Source organism: Anolis sagrei, chromosome 4 (assembly GCF_037176765.1).
Source record: "Anolis sagrei isolate rAnoSag1 chromosome 4, rAnoSag1.mat, whole genome shotgun sequence".
NCBI classification, from domain to species: Eukaryota; Metazoa; Chordata; class Lepidosauria; order Squamata; family Dactyloidae; genus Anolis; species Anolis sagrei.
In genome coordinates, this window is record NC_090024.1 from 235,364,190 (window position 1) to 235,385,236 (window position 21,047).

The window sequence follows — 21,047 nt, forward strand, 5'->3', positions numbered from 1 at the left end:
GGGCCAGACAGGTGAAAGAGGCACGTTTTTGTGACCACAGGACCACTCTATCTCTTTTTTTCCCATACCCTGGGCATCCCAGACGTATGCAGCTTGCTCCATCCTTCACGTACACCTTCCCTGTCACCTCATCATTGGGACCACATTAAGTCACTTATTTCAACAAATCCTGGTGAGTGGATTTTCTTCTACCATGCTCGTACAGCACCACCCTTGCTGCTTTCATACGGTTGCCGCATAAGGCAGGGATGCAGCCATGGCCATTTTTGAGCTTTTCCCACCATATGTGGTGATCACAGATTCTCCAGTTTGGTTCAGAAGTTTCAGCACCCACCCTATAAGATGACACATGGCATATAAGACAAGCCCTGGCTTTTTGAGAAGATTTTCCTGGGTTAAAAAGTAGTTTTATACACCAGTAAATACAGTATTAACAGATTGCAATCTGGAAAACCCCTGCTTTAAATGTGGAATGTTGCAATGGGCTTGGCATGTTAATAAAGGCTTTCTGTTAGAATCTGATGTTTGCTTGTTTGTTCAAAAAATAGGAAGTGGAGAGTTTAAAGGACATGCAATCCCCCCTCCCCCAAAAAACCCCCCATGGACACGCCTACAATGCAAGAGTTAAACAATTAATTTCCCACCAAAATCGCACTACCAAGCCCAACGTGATTGATAGCCTCTTTTTGGAGAGGTATTAAAGCACTGAATTGGATTCAGTTTATGGAAGAGTAATTTAATCCCCTTCTCCCCACCTCCCCGCCCCCTTTTCTTTCTATCCCTAATCTCAAAGTGCGCAGGCTGCATTTTGTCTTACCAGGTTCTCCCAGGCTATACTTTGATGTGTGAAATCAGGCCCGCTTTGCATCCTCCCCTTGAGCCCTTTTCTAATCTGCTCTTCTCCACCTCGTGCCACCCGCTCCACTGCTCCATATCCGTGATCGTCTCTGGCTGTTCGGACTTCAGCCTCACTCACCTTTGAAAGGCCGCCAGCCTCCAAATAAAAGCAGATGATGAAGATGTTCCAGGTGACCCAGATGGCGGTCCAGATGGCATACTGGAGGAAAGAGGGGGCAGGGCAAGGGGACAGAAAGGAAAAAGAAGGGAGTCACATTGGAGAGGAGCAGAGCATACAAAGGCAACACAAGTCTGGTGTCACAAATGGTGGATATCTGAAAGATGTGAGCAACAAAACTCCTTTTGATGGCAAGCAAAGACCTTTCCATTTAAAGACTCCTTCCGCCTTTGAAATGTTAGAGTAGAGGGACATGCCTTCTAATATTTATTTGTTTATTTATTTAATTTATTTACCCTATTTTTACCCGGACTTTCTCTACCCCAAAGGGGACTCAAGGCAGCTTACATATAGGCAATTATTCAATGCCTTAAAACACATGCAATTCCAATAACATTAAGATTAAAATGAAATTAAAATTAAAGCTTATTAATTATTTAAAAATATTATATTCAATATTAAAATCATGCCCTCTATAATTGTAGTCCAAGCCGTTCCATAGTCTTTGCACATATTCCAAATCTGTTATTGCACTGCACTATTCTCCAAAAGCCTACGAATGTGAGAGCTGGACCTTAGGGAAGGCTGAGCGAAGGAAGATCGATGCTTTTGAACTGTGGTGTTGGAGGAAAGTTCTGAGAGTGCCTTGGACTGCGAGAAGATCCAACCAGTCCATCCTCCAGGAAATAAAGCCCGACTGCTCATTGGAGGGAAGGATAGTAGTACTTTGTAGTACTTTGGCCACATCATGAGAAGAAAGGAAAGCTTAGAGAAGACAATTATGCTGGGAAAAATGGAAGGAAAAGGGAAGAGGGGCCGACCAAAGGCAAGATGGATGGATGGCATCCTTGAAGTGACTGGATTGACCTTGAAGGAGCTGGGGGTGGTGATGGCTGACAGAGAGCTCTGATGTGGGTGGTCCATGAGGTCATGAAGAGTTGGAAACGATTGAACAACAACATCCAATTGAAAAAATTACACTTTTAGTTACTTTTAGTAGTTACTTTTAAAACAATCAACCATGCCGTTCCTACTTGCATGGATGATATCACAGCTATTTTGCTTGGGTAACAGTTGCCTATTGAGTGAAGTGGAGGGAAGGGGCCACCATTTGGCCCATGATCCACTCATGCTTCTGTCTTTTATTTGTGCAACAGAACCTCATTTGTGTAAACACTTCCTTCCAAATTCTTTCATCCATAGACAAAGTCTAGATGGGGAACTGCCCAAGGCTGTTTGTAGTTGAGTGGAGACCCACCAGTGGAACCAGAAATGCCTTTGGCTGTGAGTGCCAGGTATCCCCGGGACTTCAAAAGAAGCAAAATGACTCCTGACACTTTATAATGAACTGCCAGGCATTGAGGCCATACCTATTAATGTCTCCCTGACATACACACTCATGCAGATACCTAGATACACAGAAGGATGGGTAACTGTCACAGGCTATCTTTCCACTACAGGCCCAAGGGGTGATGCCACCGATGTGTTTCCTTGGCCTCCGAGGGAAGCTCTACGCTTGACAAGCAACCTCCTGGAAAAAGCCTGACCAGAGTATCCTCTCTTGCCAATATCCTAGACAGCTGGATGGAGTTTATTACTTAAGCGGCAGGGCTTGTCAATGAGCATTTGTCTTCCTCATTCAGTAGCTGGCAGCAATAAAGCCAGACTTGGATGGGAGAGCGTGCAGGAAAGAAAGAGTTCATATTAATAATCAGCCAGGCACAGAAGCTGCAGTGATTTAGACTGGATTTCCAGGACTCAGGAGCATCTGTGGCCAGATTTCAAAGGCCTGGATCCAAGGCTGGCAAAATGCACACTTTGCAAGAGTTGTTGAATATTTTCCATGTTTATGGAAAGACTTCCCTGCAAAGTGGGTCTCATCAGTCATTAGAGCGTGGATGATACAATGGTCTGGGTGGGATACTAACTGGGGACTGAGTGGGTGCCTGAACACAATCCCACTACACAGAGAGAACTAATGCTGCAGGAACTCTATGACAAACACTGAACTGGATCTTGGCCAAAGAAAGGCCAATACAACAGGTAGATGAAATCAGGACAATTCACTGAGAGGCGAACTTTAGCTCCCAGGATGAATGAGAGCTCTACGGCAAACATGCTCCAGAGACTGGGAGGGATAGCCAATACTTCAGAAGACAGGAGCAGAATTCAAAACAATCTTAACAGATTAGAGAGATGGGCCAAAACTAGCAAAATGAAGTTCAACAGTGACAAATGCAAGAGACTCCACTTAGGCAGAAAAAATGAAATGCAAAGATACAGAATGGGGGACAATGCCTGGCTCGAGAGCAGTACGTGTGAAAAGATCTTGGAGTCTTCATGGACAACAAGTTAAACATGAGCCAGCAATGTGATGCGGCAGCAAAAAGAAATAGCCAGTGGGATTTTGTCCTGCATCAACAGGAGTATAGTGTCTAGATACAAGGAAGTGATGCTATTCCTCTTTTTTGCCTTGGTCAGACCACATCTGGAATACTGTGTCCAATTCTGGGCACCGCAATTGAAGGGAGATGTTGATAAGCTGGAATGTGGAGGGCGACTAAAATGATCAAGGGTCTAGAGAACAAGCCCTATGAGAAGTGGCTTAAAGAGCTGGGCATGTTTCACCTGCAAAAGAGAAGGTTGAGGGGAGACATGATAGCCATGTATAAGTATGTGAGAGGAAATCATAGGGAGAAGGGAGCAAGCTTGTTTTCTGCTGCCCTGGAGACTAGGACGCGGAACAATGGCTTCAACCTACAAGAAAGGAGATTCCAGCTGAACATGAGGAAGAACTTCCTAACTGTGAGAGCCGTTCAGCAGTGGAACTCTCTGCCCCGGAGTGTGGTGGAGGCTCCTTCTTTGGAAACTTTTAAACAGAGGCTGGATGGCCATCTTTCAGGGGTGCTTTAAATGCAATTTCCCTGCTTCTTGGCAGGAGGTTGGACTGGATGGTCCATGGGGTCTCTTCCAACTCTATTCCAACTCTTCCAACTCTGACTGTGGTCAGGAAAAGGAACCTATTCATTCCAATAGACTACTTATGTCTTTCCGTAAGAGCCTAAAGACATGGCTATTTGAGAAGGCATTTAACTGAGTGCTACATTAACTGGTAATGACAACTGGAACGGAATATGGTCTACGAGATTGGTTATGATTTTACGATAAGACGGAGCGGATCATTTAGTGTAATTATATTATTGTGTATTAGTGATATGTTGATTGTTTGTTATGGCTTTATTGTAAATTGTTTTTTTATATGTTGTACACCGCCGTGAGTCGCCCTAGGGCTGAGAACGGCGGTTAACAAATGCAGCAAATAAATAATAATAATAAATAATACTTGATTGTATAGTTTACGGCCTCCAGAATCCTCACCACCAACCAGCACAGCCAATGCCACACTGAATAGGAGACTTGGGAGTTCAAAAAAGCAATTTATCCTAGCTCTGGATTGCAATTAAACTGATCTGCCAGGTTAAAACCATTAGATTGCAATGGTACTGGTGGATCAGAATATTGTGTCTTGACTGATCAATCACATTACAACTACCATCGCCTCTCTATGGGGCACAGCAATGCCATAGAGATTCCAGCGTTCTTTACAGGAGGCAAAGGCAACCAACGATAGTGCAGCATGACTGGTTAACTTAATAGAAGACATTAACACAGGGCATAGCACTGTTGTCTGGCAATTAGCGCACCGGGCGCTTGTACTATTAAAAACATAGTAATTTAATTTATACCCAAAAGCCTGTGTAATAAAGTGAAACAGTCTGATTAAAATAAATTATGCATGCTCTGTCAGAAGTGGCAGATGAAAGGAAAATTTGTCCATAATCTGAGCTTCCCCGCTCTCAGTTAAAGGTTTATTATACGCATGCACACACACAGAGTACACACACAAGGTACACTGAAGGGGAGATAAGGATTCTTCGAGAAACACTTTGAGTCCAGGATCTGGCATAATTTTGGAATCTGCATCTCCCAAACATTCAAAAACAGAATTTTTGAATTCATAGAATCATAGAATCAAAGAGTTGGAAGAGACCTCATGGGCCATCCAGTCCAACCCCCTGCCAAGAAGCAGGAATATTGCATTCAAATCACCCCTGACAGATGGCCACCCAGCCTCTGTTTAAAAGCTTCCAAAGAAGGAGCCTCCACCACACTCCGGGGCAGAGAGTTCCACTGCTGAACGGCTCTCACAGTTAGGAAGTTCTTCCTCATGTTCAGATGGAATCTCCTCTCTTGTAGTTTGAAGCTATTGTTCCGCGTCCTAGTCTCCAGGGAAGCAGAAAACAAGATTGCTCCCTCCTCCCTGTGGCTTCCTCTCACATATTTATACATGGCTATCATATCTCCTCTCAGCCTTCTCTTCTTCAGGCTAAACATGCCCAGCTCCTTAAGCCACTCCTCATAGGGCTTGTTCTCTAGACCCTTGATCATTTTAAATTATTCTCAGAAACAGGTTGGCTTGTTTAGTCAGAGGTAGACTTATAATGTAAAGTTTTCATAATAGCAGTAAGGGACAATGGGAATGATTGACACCCAGAAATTACAACTGGGAAATAGTTCTCTTTCTGGCCCTCAAATAAGGGACAACACTACAACGAAGTATGGGATTACAGCCTCAGGACTGGTGACCAAAACCTTTGCTACTTACCACCACGATGTAGCGTGGCCTGTACTGGATTGTACCAAAGAGGCCGAGGATAACAATGATGATGTGGAGGAAATTGGCAAGAATTGGAGCCCATTGGTATCCCAGGAAATCAAAAACTTGTCTCTCTAAGGCAGCGAGCTGGAAAAGAAGAAGAAGAAAATGAATATGAATAGTATGATCATGGCTGAACCATTTCATTGTTTCCTAAAATCATAGTATCATAGAATCATAGAGTTGGAAGAGACCTCATGGGCCATCCAGTCCAACCCCCTACCAAGAAGCAGGAATATTGCATTCAAAGCACCCCTGAGAGATGGCCATCCAGCCTCTGTTTCAAAGCCTCCAAAGAAGGAACCTCCACCACACTCCGGGGCAGAGAGTTCCACTGCTGAACGGCTCTCACAGTCAGGAAGTTCTTCCTCATGTTCAGATGGAATCTCCTTTCTTGTTATTTACTCACTGCCAGCAATCTCTGCCTAGCTTTTTCAATATCCTCTCAATTAGTTATATTCTGTGACAAAATTTGGGATAAGAAACCAAAAAATATTAAGTGCACAATTAATTCAAAACAATATTTCCAATAGAAAGGAACGAGTTATAAAGATATAAAGGCTACCTATATGGGAAGTCCTTATTTCAGTGCCACTCCCTTCCCAGGATCATTTCGTAGGTACATGGGAGAGATCTTTTATATCTTGTAGGGCTTTTTCACCTTATAGCAGTGGTTCCCAACCTGTGGTCTGTGGACCACCAGTGGTCTGCAAGAACTAAAATATGGTCCGCAGCCTCACTATTACGACACTGTTGCAATGAGAGCGACTGGTCTCACGAAACCTTCTTATAGTGCCGAGGTCTATTAAATATGGTTTTCTCTGGGTGAGCAGATGGCGACTGCTGGACGGCATATGTTCTGTATCAGAAACTAGATCTGATGTGGTCTATCCAATGCAATTTTCTGAATCAGCACCTCAAATAACCAAACCAAATCTAAAACTGACCAAATACTGATTCGGAACCCTTTTGCTACTAATGTTGGAGAGTGGTCCCTGGTCAAAGTGGTCCCTGGTCAAGTGGTCAAAAAAAGGTTGAGAACCACTGCCTTATAGGAGGAAATGATATTTGATAAGTTGCAAACAAGCAGGCTCAGGGATTTGTTTTGAATGTATATAAATAGAAGGTTAAAGAGAGAGAGGGAAGTGCTTATCTCTCTCTTTGTGGAGCACTATTGTGGAAAGAGTAGTACAAAGAGCCCTTGCTTTCTGCTGGGGTTTGGTTCCAGGACCTTTTGTGAACCCCAAAATCCATGGATGCTCAAGTCCCATCATATACAACGGTGTTGTAAAATGGCATCCCTTAAATTTAATAGGACAACAGCTTCCTTCAAAGAGAATCCCACTTAACTTAAGGTCATGCCCCAAAAGATCTGATGGTGTTAGAGACCCTAAATTGGGTCTTTTTAGGTCCACGTCACAGGAGCACGAAAGGAAGGAGACAGTCCCAATTAAAAAAAAACAAGGTTTTATTTTTAATTTCTTCATGAAGAAGACAGACAGCCAGGCAACATGCGCAAAAGTTACCCTTCAAGTGACTGCCGTCCCCCTTGGCTTTTGACCACCAAATATATAACCTCAAGTAAACAAGAACATTTTTTGTCACGGAAAGTACTCTCTTTCCAGCCCTTCTCCCTTGACCTTTTGATGGAAAGTACCTTCTTGTACATGCATACTCTGCACTTTACCACAACCTTTGAAGTTAACCACAAGCATCCTGTGTAAGAAGTACCTTCTACATGTCACATCTTGTTTCTTAAAAACATTTTCTTCCATATTGCTCTTTTTAAGTCAGAGAAAGGGTATGTTTCTCTTTTGCTGTTATTTTCATTCAAAGCCCCTTACTCAGAGACCCTTGAGGCCTCCTTCAATGGGACCAATTTTTCTGATCTCAGTTTCTCTACTAGTACCATTTTCTTGGGCCCCAACATTCTTAGAGAAGGCTGGAGGAAGTCTTGTAGTTACTTAAGCAACATAGTAGCCACATGGATAGTTTATGTTTTTGAACGCAAGTGAGGACAACAAATCATAGTTCATAACCAAGCAGTGATGTTCCTGTTTTCCTATTCTAACTTGTTCAGGAGGACTTCATTGTGGAACATTTTCATTGCAGCTCTTCTCAGATTTGTTGGATTTTGTCTCTTATTCTGTCTTTATTTTCTTTTTGACACCTTTGAAAGCTATATTCTTCAACGCCAAGGCATCCAGTTTAATTAGCAAGCCGACAGATGCCACCAACAATCCCACATGAAACGCAGCAGCAAGTGCATGAACAACTCCCCTACCTGTGAAAGGCTATTATTCATTTCAAAATCAATTTTCTCTGCATCATCAGAGCCCATGGCAATGTGTTAAGCCCTTAATTTTTCATTAGGAAGATCAAAGCACATACTGGAATCACATTTAGAAATCCTAGCTTCTAGTTGGATGGCCAGAAAACACATGACTGTAATCAGTTTATCCAATCAGGCATTGGATTGGTTTTGTTTATTACATTAAACCTAAAAAAATGTAGATAAAGCACCGGTGCCTTAATATATTACTTTAGCTATTAGGCAAACAAACCCTGCAGTGGTATATGTTTCAGGGAGATAACCCCATGACTTCAGGATATTGTGAGAAGAAGTTTGACTTGGCTTCCCATTTTAATCACTGACAGGAAGACACAGACATGTTAGAAGTGACCTAACAAACGCAGCAGGTACAGAAAAAATAAATTCAATATTGAAAGTAAGACTAGAATAATCATAGGGTTGGAAGGATTCTTAAAGATCAACAAAAATCATAGAGTTAGAAGGGCCATCAAGTCCAATCTTCTTTCCTAATACACAGCTAAAGCAATCCTGAAAGATAGCCATCAAAATCAACGTCCAATGAAGGACAGTCCAGTACACTTCAAGGCAACACATTCCACTCTTATCATCAAGGTTTTTTTTTCTAATGTTCAGATGGAATTCTTTTCTAGCAATTGGTTCTAATCTCTGGAGATACAGAAAACAAGTTTATTCCATTTTCTACATGACATCCCATCAGATATTTCAAGATGGCTATTACGCCACCTTACAACCTTCTCTCCTCCAAGCCAAACATACCTCTGTTTATAAGGAATTGGTGTTCCAACTTGACAAAAATCTCAATTTAAAGAAATGTGATGCTTGTGCCCAAAACTTCCATCACAAAGGATATTGGCAAGCTGGATCTTTGGAAACCAAGCTCTATAAGGAGCAGCTTAGGCACTGGGGTATGTTTAGCCTGGAGAAGAGGTGGTTGAAAGTTCTGCTGGAAGTCAACTATAGAGTCATACTGCAGGACCAGAGATTCTCAGAAAGGTTTTCCGTTTTTGCACTTTTGTGGGGACCTTGCACCCTTAACCCCCATTAAAGTGGGGGGTCTGCTATATTATCCTATATGCAAGATAGGACATTGTGTATTGTCGTGACATCCTGACCTTTCCACTGAGAGATACTTTGGCTTATTGTGGTTCCATAACTGGGACATCTTGGAAGATGGGGCACATGGCTCCTTCTCAGTCAAATGTTTACATTTCACTCAAGTATAATTTATGATCTTCTCCAACCAGAACTTGGAAAGATTTTTTTTTTGGGGGGGGGGGGAGGGATGACAAATTAAAAAATTTAGGAGATTCTAAGCATAGTAGTTTAGGAAAGTAATTTCTTCAAGTTTCCTTTCCTCCTTCGTAGCTCTCTGTCAGTGTATCAATTTCCTGTATTACAAAACAGCTTTTTTAGGGTCAGGGAGAACTGTTTTTCTTGCAGGATGTCTTTGGTCAGGTTTGGCGCAGAATCCCAAATTATCTGCCAGTTTTCCTGTTTGCACAGCAATACCACTGATGCACGAATATGCCTAGCCCTAGTAATATTTCAGTGATCCTTGAAGTCTTTTCTGAATTGTAGTATGAACATGGCAAAATGGCTAGAATAGGCATGTTGAAGTATTTCTGTAAACAATAACTGAGGGTAGTGGTGGAGCCAAGGGTAGAAAATGAAAAAAAAATTCCTTGTTTAAAAAAGAAATCTATCCAAGGTCCACAAGGATAACAGGCTATTTACTCAGGTGACACGTAACAGCTATATGACTCAACAGGATGATTCCAAAATGAAAAAAAAAAGACCTGGAAAGGAAACTAAGCAAACTCTTTTGCAAACCTTTTCCAAATCAACTGGATCTCCAAAAGTCAGGCAGGTATTAAAACTGATCCAAATTTTCCTGATTCTAGTCCTTATCTGTGTCATCACTCCCCTTCCATAGTATATAGCCCTCCAGTTGTTTTTGAATGAAGCTCTCTCCATCCACAACCAAGATTGCCTTTTGCTATGCTAAGCATGGACATTGGTAGTTGCAGTTCAGAACAATGAGAGGAGTACCAGATGAGAAGAGGCTGTCTTGAATATTCAAGACCTTAGATGCTGAATCAATAAGCCCAGATGAATAGAAGCTGAAGCATTGAGAGCCAAGATGAAGAGGGAAGATATTGCTGAGAAGATTCTCCAGTAGCTGTCCACACAAATCAGGGAAACAAGAAAACTGGAGTCAATGTCAGAGAAATGGTCAACGAATCTTAAGGAGAACCAGGGCCCATCTAGAAACTACCTTTATCCCAAGTGCTTCCATGGGAAGGTGGCCAGACACCATTCCCTGTAAACGTGGGAGCAATTGCTACAAAAGGCAAAGAAACAAGAGATTTCCAGGTGCAGGAATATTGCTGTTTTGAGCTGAATATGCAGATCTGTATGTTCCTGAAATCGGAAATCATGGGATTTTTTATCTGGGTTTGTTCCTGGGTTTTAGATGTTTGTTCCTGATTGGTCAGCTCCTAAAAAAGAAGGCAACAGTTGAATAAAAGGCAAAACTTTGTTTGTGTGCCAGAAACTTCATGAAACATGTGAAGGGCACAGTTTCTCTGACCAGATCAAAGAACGGAACTTTTTCAGTGATTCATTGCAGAGATTCTCCGCATGTCCGTATATCTGCATCTTGAGGTTTTATGTATTGTCAAAGGCTTTCATGGCCAGAATCACTCAGTTGTTGTAGGTTTTTCGGGCTATATGGCCATGTTCTAGAAGCATTCTCTCCTTATGCTTCACCTGCATCTATGGCAGGCTTCCTTAGAGATTGTGAGGTCTGTTGGAACTAGGAAAATAGGGTTTATATATCTGTGGAATGTCCAGTGTGGGAGAAAGAACTCTTGTCTGTTGGAGCCCGATGTGAATGTTTCATTTGGCCACCTTGATTAGCATCTGATGGCCTGACAGTTTATAGGTGTGGCTTGTTAGTGCTTGGGGAAATCCTTGGTTGAGAGGTGATTAGTTGTCACTGATTGTTTCTTGTCTGGAGTTCCCCTGTGTTTGAGTGTTGTTCTTTATTTACTGTTACAATTTTAGAGTTTTTTCTTTAAAAAACCCCAAAGCTTCTAGTGGAAGTCTTGTGGCGGTCCTCTTGGGTGCCTCTAAATTTTGCAACAAAGCATCAAGTCTGGACAAGTCTGGACAATGGAGGTAGAAATCCTGGGACCAACAAGTCTGCATGTGCACTTCTTCTGAAGTCCTGGGATTTTTTGCCCATTTAAAACCTGTTATTTAGTGCTGCCTGGAAGCATCCCCAAAGGGAGATATTTCCCCTAGATCATAATTATAAATATATACATATCTCTGTGTGTTTGCACACACAGAGGGCAAGATGGATGGATGGCATCCTTGAAGTGACTGGACTGACCTTGAAGGAGCTGGGGGTGGTGACGGCCGACAGGGAGCTCTGGCGTGGACTGGTCCATGAGGTCACGAAGAGTCGGAGACGACTGAACGAATGAACAACAACGTGTGTTTGCATATATGTATTTCTGTGTGTATATATGTGTGTAAATATACACATATATAATTCTAGATCTTTGTCTATCTCTATAAGGCAATAACTATAGAGAGATATATACATTCACATACCATTTTTATAAACAAAGAGTACTGGTCCTGCAATGGTCTGGTTTTGGTTTATGACTTTTTGGTAGACAGACAAGGCAATTAAAATGAGGCTGCCATACTTTGGGCATATGATGGCACGACTCATTGGAAAAGATGATAATATTCAGCAGAAGACAGTGCGAAAATAGGAAGAGCACATTGTAGATCAATTGATCCAATCAAGGAAGCCACAGCTCTGAGGATGGATCTACACTGCCATGTAATCGAGTTTCTGAATCTATATTAACTTTTTGGGTTATATACACTGCCACATAATCCAGTTCAAAGCAGATTCAGAAACTGGATTAAATGGCAGTGTAGATGAGGCTGAGTTTGCAAGACCTGACCAAAGCAGTTTATGACTGGAGCTCTGTGAAGGTGCACATTTATAGGATTGCCAGAAAGCAATGTGACAGCAAATATCAATAAAAACAACAACAACGCCTGCTTGTTGTATAGGAAGCTTTGATGCTTGAGCACACACATCAGCCACATCATTTTGCCTCTTGTCAGGTAATCCTTGGATTAAAGCCCTAGACTTTCTGGTCTTTTTTATTATTAGGATAAGAAATCAGAAAGAATAACTGATATGCTGGTTAGATGTTCCCATTTATTTTTACCAGGTGCCACGTTTGCCCTACTATTAAAATCTCTAAGATCAATTATATTTCCATCATGTTAATTTACTCCACTCTCCAATCCCTTTAATGTTATTTGCTAGAAATGCATATATCTTTCTATCTCACATAATTACTCACTGTCTGACTGAACTCTTTGGGGGAAAATTCCAACAATTACTGCAGGATTAAGAAGAGCTAATTCTCAGGAGGAAAAAATGCAACCAAGGTGAACTTTCAAACTTTGGAATATTCCTTGCAGAGCTTTTGTGTTGCGTTCCTCCCTCCTCACCCTGGTTCAGCACCGTCTCTGTTCCTTTGAATGATTCACAACTAAAATGACACAGGGGCTTTTATCAGTCATCTCAAAAGTGCGAAGATTTCTGAAAGATGCTGAGAAAATTGGTCCCTCGATGCCGTTTCTTGGGATACTAATGGCTCTTAGGCTTCAGGTGCCAAGATGTAGCAGCAGCGAGCTCGACAAATTATTTTGGAGAACCCAGGAGCATTAAAATAAATATATAATTGGATTGACTTTTTCAGTTGAGGCTTCCTGACTTTGTGCTGAAAATGGCGGCTGCTGTGGATTTGCTAATAATGCCTTTCCCGGCATGTAATGCTCCTCAAAATCACTTGGCTGAGAAGGGTGGTTACTGTCTCCATTTTAGTTCTTTGGCACTATAGTACAGAACTGGGAAGCTGTGCACAGTAAAAGTGGGCTCTTCCACATTATAGTCCACAAGCCACATGTGGGCCCATTTGTAACCTAGGAGTGGGGGCAACACTTCTAGCCTTTCCATGCCTTTCACTAGCCCTTATCAGCCAGCATGTCAACGACTTAAATCAAGAAATAGTTTTTTAAGAACTACAGGGACATTTGCTGGAACACCTCAGCAAGCGAGAGTCCAAAAGTGGCAGGCTCAAATCCAGAACCTCAATCAATGGCTGATACCAAATGAGAGACTCCCCCTGGGCACACAGAAAACTGGGCGACTTGGAAAACTCTGGCACCACGAGATGCAGAGCCAATCTTAAGAAATGGGGCTACAAAGTGGAATCCATGACATGCGAGTGTGGAGAAGAGCAAACCACTGACCACCAGCTGCAATGCAACCTGAGCCCTGCCACATGCACAATGGAGGACCTCCTTGTGGCAACACCAGAGGCACTCCAAGTGGCCAGATACTGGTCAAAGGACATTTAATCAACTACCAAGCTTGCAAATTATGTTTTGTGTCTGTTTGTTTGTTTTGTTTGTTAAAAATAAATAAACTAGCCCTTACTTCCTGCCAAAGCATTTGGATGAAAAGAGCCCATGTTGAAGAAGCATAATGGGGAATTTCGCCCTATCCTACGTCAAGCCTGTTTTAAGCCTATGGTGGGGATATTTTTCAAAATTGGATCCCTTCCCACAGTGGTTTTCAACCTGTGGGTCCCCAGATGTTTTGGTCTTCAACTCCCAGAAATCCTAACAGCTGGCAAACTTTCTGGGAATTCTGAGAGTTGTAGGCCTGGGGACCCACAGGTTGAGAACCACTGGCTTATGGGGTTCTCCATAACTCATAGCTAGCTACTCCATATCCTCAACAGTTCACAGATGAAAACCGGGGATGTGTATTGCCAAACAACCACAGAGTGTGGCTAAAGTTATTGATGGAGAAGAACACACAACCTGGGAAATGAAGCAGCAGTTTGTCGTTACCTGATCCTATTGGGAAAAACAAGGTCCCATATGCTCTTTTCCTCTCCTCCTGATAAGATAAATGAGTGCAGTTGAATTCACTTTGCAGCAACTGAAATAAGCTGAGGATGAAGGAGGAAACTGGGAGAAGGAGAAACTGAAGGCACGTCTACATTAAAGAATTGGTGCAGATTGACACCACCTGAACTGCCATGGCTCAAACCTATGGAATCTTGGGATTTGTAATTTGGTGAAGCCTAATGGCTAATGACCTTAAAAGGCTAATGGCCTTATAAAACTACAACTCCCAGGATTCTATAGCATGGAAGTGAAAGTAGTGCCAAACTGCTCCAATTCTATAGTGCTTTGATTCTACTGTAAAGATTCACCCTGAAACATTTTTAAAACTGCTGAAAAAGTGGGATGATAATCAGGACTGTCCCTGCCAAATAAGGATTGCTGGAGGATATGTGGGAGAAGAAATTAAATCTGTAATATATGAGAAGGTTGGTTTTCTTTGCGTGTTTCTTGCATGTGAGATCCATCAGACAGTTTACACTTGGTGAAGTCCAAAGATCTCACCCTCCAGAATTGGCTTCATAAGCCACCCAGGGGCTAAGGTCATCGATTCCCATTGCTCAATGCTTGGTTGTGTTTATGAAACTCTTTTTGTTTTTAATTTTTAGCACAGGTTGTCAAGGAAACCTGACTGAGGGCCCTGCATTTCTACCCCCAGCATCTCTCTCCAGCCCTTAGAGGTCAAGAGCGTAATTGAACAGGAGGGAGCTCTTTGCTACTTTGTCTCCATGATATGTTTGGTCAGCACTGCCCTTTAATAAAATAAACACTGCTCGGTATTAGCTTTGGTTTGACTCCTTTCTGGGAAATTGATGCCTGCTTACACACCTCGAGGCTGTTGACATTCAAAATTGCAAACAGAAATAAAACCAGAGACAACTGATGGCTTTCCATTTCAAAAAAGGCATCCTGCAAGGAAACGTCTTCCAATTTTTCAGGATGGAGAGAAGCCACAAAAACAGCAATTGTTTACAAATGCTGTTACAGATATAGTACTTAGAGAGTTTAGTGCTTTCGGCTCATTTAGTTAATCGTTCTAAATTATGTTATTGTCGACAATCACTACTTCTCATTTTGCTTTGTATATAATTTGATATTCATTGCCTTGCATCAATCTCTGTTCATGTTTTGCACCCACTGAAATGCTCAATGGTTTATCTTCTAGCTCATCATTATATAATCATGGTTTGTAATTACATTGTTTTGAAGCTATGTGCTCTTGAAGCACTTCTTTTTGGTATCATGACTATTTGTAGTTTGCACATCTACAAATAAAGAGAGATAGATGTATAGACATGTTTGCTAACACTTGAAGGCACGAACATGCATCACGTCACTTCATTCATCTCAGGTAGTAGACCAAGGACTTATATATACTTACCCAAATAAAGGCATTACTATATGAAAGCTTTTGTTACCAACTTCATTCTCTCATTTATTATTATTATTATTATTATTATTATTATTATTATTTACTGACACAAAAGCACTGTATGTCACAGCAAAAGAGATCTATATGCTGGAATTCGTATCAAAAAATCACAAGTCAAACACTTCCCAAGCGTCTAGGACTATTATTATTATTATTATTATTATTATTTGCAGTATTTGTATACCGCCCTTCTCAACCCCAAAGAGGACTCAGGGTATTTCACAGTGTTGGCAACAAACACTGTCAACAGTGCTGCAAGATCTTTTTGCATACTGATATTCCAAACTAACACGTCTATTTCTTTGAATTCTAATAGCAGAGGAAGAGTTACACACCATTCAACATTTTACCAATGAAAACCAGAAGACATGCAGCCAAACAATATTAGAGTGTGGTCAATAGGGCCAAACTTCTTAATAAGGTTTGCACTAGTCAGACCACACCTGGAATACTGTGTCCAGTTCTGGGCACCACAATTGAAGGGAGATGTTAACAAGCTGGAATGTGTCCAGAGAAGAACAACTAAAATGATCAAGGGTCTGTAGAACAAACCCTATGAAGAACGGCTTAAAGAGCTAGCCATGTTTAGCCTGAAGAAGAGAAGGCTGAAAAGAGACATCATGAGGGCCATGTATAAATAAGAAGACCTACAAGCCACTCTAAACACCTTCGCAGAATCATACGAGAAGCTCGGCTTGTCATTGAACATCGAGAAAACCAAAGTGCTGTTCCAGCAGTCACAAGACAATCCCTCTCCAATGCCAGAAATAAAGCTTAATGGTGTAATATTAGAAAATGTTTACCATTTCCGCTACCTTGATAGCCACCTGTCCTCAAAAGTCAACATTGACACTGAAATTCAACACCGCCTGAGCTCTGCGAGTACAGCATTTTCCCAAATGAAGCACAGAGTGTTTGAGGACCAGGACATCCATAGGGATACCAAGGTGCTTGTCTATAAAGCTATTGTCCTCCCAACCCTGCTATACGACTGTGAAACATGGACTATCTACAGACGTCACAAGCAACTCCTAGAATGATTCCATCAGCGTTGCCTATGAAAAATCCTGCAAATCTCTTGGGAAGACAAATGGACAAATGTCAGCGTGCTGGAAGAAGCAAAGACCACCAGCATTGAAGTGATGGTCCTTCACCATCAACTCCTCTGGACCGGTCACGTTGTCCAAATGCCCGACCACCGTCTCCCAAAGCAGTTGCTCTACTCCAAACTCAAGAACGGAAACGGAATGTTGGAGGACAGGAAAAGAGATTTAAAGATGGGCTCAAAGCCAGCCTTAAAAACTCTGGCATAGACACTGAGAACTGCAAAGCCCTGACCCTTGAGCGCTCCAGCTGGAGCTCAGCTGTGACCAGCAATGCTATAGAATTTGAAGAGGCACGAAGGGAGGGCAAAATAGAGGAATGTGCTAAGAGGAAGGCACATCAAGCCAACCCCGATTGGGACCACCTTCCACCTGGAAACTAATGCCTTCACTGCAGGAGAACATGCACATCAACAACAGGGCTCCACAGTCACCTATGTACCCACCGCCAGTACACCGATCTTGGAAGACAATCCTACTCGGACAACGAGGGATTGCCTAAGTAAGTAAAAGTATAAATATGTGAGGGGAAGTCATAGGGAGGAGGGAGCAAGATTGTTTTCTGCTGCCCTGGAGAACAGGACACGGAACAACTGCTTCAAACTACAGGAAAGGAGAATCCACCTGAATATGAGAAAGAACTTCCTATTGGTGAGAGCTGTTCAGCAGTGGAACTCTCTGCCCTGGAGTGTGGTAAAGGCTCTTTCTTTGGAGGCTTTTAAACAGAGACTGAATGACCACCTGTAAAAGAGATTTCAGGCATTTGCTTTTGGTTGAATCCACAGCAAAAGACAAGATTCTGCTCCCTCTTCATCATTCTGCTGAGCTGTCAACTGCATCAATCCTCAACTAAGAGAAGACACAAGACACTGAAAGTTTCTATGTTTTGACTTCCAGTGAGATTAATTGATTTAGAATATCTTAACTGAGTAAAGAGATGTTGCCAATTAACGGGTCAGAATATTTTAATTATTTTAAAAAATGTTTTAAAAGAACGGCAGATGGCAAGTGTTATAGTTGCCGCATGAGAAACATTCCTTTGTACCTGATAAATTATATATTTATCATGTATGCAAGAGCAAGGCATGCAAAGAAGAGTGATTCATAGGCTGCATACAAACCCTAAGTGCGTCCTTTCTACTCCCTGTAGCTTCCTAGTGATCTCAATTCTCCCAATCTTTAATTTTGTTAAGGAAATTCTCACTGCATTATTATTTTTCACCGGGAATTGTCCAAATTTACTTACAAAGAAAAACAAAAATGTCATTTACCTATTTATTTATTTACTTTATTGTATCTATCACATTTGTACCCTGCCTTTCTCACCTCAGAGGGGACTCAGAGCAGTGTTACAAAAGGCAACAATTCAATGCCACAACAGATAGATAACAATAAAATAAGTAAATACATAAAAACAGTTAAAAACATCAAATATCACAACATCATTAAAATCACACAATCAAGGGGCCTCGGTGGCACTGCTCTGCAGTGGCTCAGGTCCTTCCTAGAGGATCGTACTCAGAAGGTGTTGCTGGGGGACAACTGCTCGACCTCACAACCATTGACTTGTGGAGTTCCGCAGGGCTCAATATTGTCCCCCATGTTATTTAACATCTACATGAAGCCGTTGGGAGAGACCATCCGGAGTTTCGGGGTGCGGTGTTATCTGTACGCAGATGACATCCAACTCTGTCACTCCTTCCCACCTACTACTAAGGAGGCTGTTCAAGTCCTGAACCGTTGCTTGGCCGCTGTATCGGACTGGATGAGGGCGAACAAATTGAAATTGAATCCAGATAAGACAGAGGCACTCCTGGTCAGTCGAAAGGCCGAACAGGGTATAGGGTTACAGCCTGTGTTGGACGGGGTTACACTCCCCCTGAAGACGCAGGTTCGCAGCTTGGGTGTGATCCTGGACTCTTCGCTAAGCTTAGAACCCCAGGTTTCGGCGGTGTCCAGGGGAGCATTTGCACAACTCAAACTCGTGCGCCAGCTGCACCCGTACCTTGGGAAGTCTGACTTGGCCATGGTGGTCCACGCTCTGGTTACATCCCGGATTGATTACTGCAACGCGCTCTACGTGGGGTTGCCCTTGAAGACTGCCCGGAAGCTCCAGATGGTCCAGCGCTCGGCAGCCAGGTTGCTAACGGGAGCGGCACTCAGGGAGCACACCACTCCTCTGTTGAGCCAGCTCCACTGGCTGCCAATTCGCTACCGGGCACAATTCAAGGTGCTGGCTTTAGCCTATAAAGCCCTAAACGGTTCTGGCCCCGCTTACCTCTCCGAACGCATCTCCACCTATGAACAGACTAGAACATTAAGATCGTCTGGGGAGGCCCTGCTCTCGATCCCGCCTGCGTCACAGGCGCGCTTGACGGGGACGAGAGACAGGGCCTTCTCAGTGGTGGCCCCTCGGCTATGGAATGCCTTGCCGGCAGACATCAGACAGGCACCTTCGTTGCTGACGTTTCGGAGAATGGTCAAGACCTGGCTGTACGAACAAGCGTTTGGCTAAGCAATGCAACTAACTAAGGAAGTTGGTAAAAGGAACATAGGAACGGCACAACGACTATGAGAACGGATCCGATTTCAATTAAGACGCTATATATGTTGTTTGTTGATTTGTCCTGTCTGATCGTTAATTGTTGTGGATCAACGTCGCCGATCCTGTTGTTGTACTGTCGTGTTTTAATTACACTGTAAACCACATTGAGTCGCCTGCTAAGGGCTGAAAAATGCGGTATAAAAGTGAAGTAAATAAATAAATAAATAAATAAAGATCATTATCCAAGGCCATTCCATTAGTCATTGTGCTAGTTTCGTAGTCACTTATTGCACTGCTCAAAGTTACTGGTCAAAAGCTCGGTTCCACAACCATGTTTTTAGTTTTTTTTTCCCCTGAAGGTCAGGAGGGAGAGACTGATCTCATTTCACTGGGGAGGGAGTTCCATAGATGAGGGACCACCACTGAGAAGGACCTGTCTCTCATTCCCAGCAGTCGCGCCTGCGAAGGAGTTGGGAGCAGGACCTCCTCCAATGATCTTAACCTCCAAAGTGGATCATAAAGGGAGATATATTTAGACAAGCTGGAGCAGAACCATTCACTGGGGAGGGAGTTCCATAGATGAGGCACCACCACTGAGAAGGCCCTGTCTCTTGTCTCCATCAGGCACACCTGCGAAGGAGTTGGGAGCAGGACCTCCTTCAATGATCCAAGGTGGATTGTAGAGGGAAATATATTTCAACAAGCTGGACCAGAACCATTCACTGGGGAGTTCCATAGATGAGGGACCACCACTGAGAAGGCCCTGTCTCTCGTCCCCATCAGTCATGCCTGTGAAGGAGTTGGGAGCAGGACCTCCTCCAATGATCTTAACCAGGAGGGCCGAAGTTTGCCCATGCCTGAGCTACACTCTGTTCTTGGTATCTCTATCATTTGTCCCATTGAAAATAAATGGCTTCTATCTAGATACTGCAATCTACCATGGACTCAAAACAAAAGCAAACACACAGGAACAAACAATTCATGGGATTGTCTTTGGGTTTCTGTGTTTGTTCATTAGTACAGTTTGTGTGCATATTCTAATGTAGGTAAGTGTGCTGTCAGTACGTTTGGCCAACTCTAATCATCCTGTAGCTGGGATGACTGGACTTGTAATCCAATACATCTGGAAAGTAAAAGGCTGGAAAAGTGGTACTCATGCAAGAAAATAACAGCATGTGTACAAGAAATACCCATGTATTTTTACTCTGACTCTATTTGTCTGTCTTTCTTGGTTGTTTCTTCTGAATTTTAGATTGTAAATCCTTCAGGAAGGAAACCTGTCAAACTACCACTTTGTTCTTTGCAAATCACTATATGCACTGATGACACTGAATGAATAAATGGTTGAAGCAGAATCTGGCATGTTCACTCTAAACATTGCAGATGTGATGCAAGGGGGAGAAACACAAATATCCTAGTGAAGTGGTCCTTTTGTTCTACCCTTCACCCCCAATATCTAGTAGAAATATAATGCCTGAATGCATATGTAGGACTGTAAAGAAAGCTTTACTTTCTGTTTTCATGACCACACTTCTTAAGAGGTATGATATAGGAACAGAGCATGCTTTGTGGCATACTTTCTTCTGAATTGTTGTCTTTCAAAATAGCAGCTAAAGAGCATTTTTAGGACTAGTTGACTGGTGGCTGCTCACACGTATGTGGTAGACAAATATCCTTGTCCCAAGTCATGTCAACTTCTGAGTTTAAGATCCAGAATACTGGGTTTTTGTGTGTTTTCTGGGCTGTATGGCCATGTTCCAGAAGCATTGTCTCCTGATGTTTTGCCTGCATCTATGGCAGGCATCCTCACAACCTCTGAATGCTTCTGGAACATGGCCATACAGCCTGAAAAATGTACAACAACCCAGTGATTCTGGCCATGAAA

At 42.6% G+C, this 21,047-nt stretch overlaps 1 protein-coding gene across 2 annotated transcripts in view; it reads right to left on the bottom strand.

Moving 5' to 3' along the window:
* The window catches only part of NKAIN4 (sodium/potassium transporting ATPase interacting 4), a 169,667-nt gene that overhangs the window by 100,512 nt on the left and 48,108 nt on the right, over positions 1-21,047 (bottom strand). For both annotated transcript variants that reach the window (XM_060771962.2, XM_060771961.2), the window contains exons 2-3: positions 5,682-5,819; positions 977-1,057 (exon numbers count right to left, since the gene is read on the bottom strand). In XM_060771962.2, coding sequence (XP_060627945.1) covers positions 977-1,057; positions 5,682-5,819 — 219 coding nt within the window. The remainder of the gene's footprint in view (positions 1-976; positions 1,058-5,681; positions 5,820-21,047) is intronic.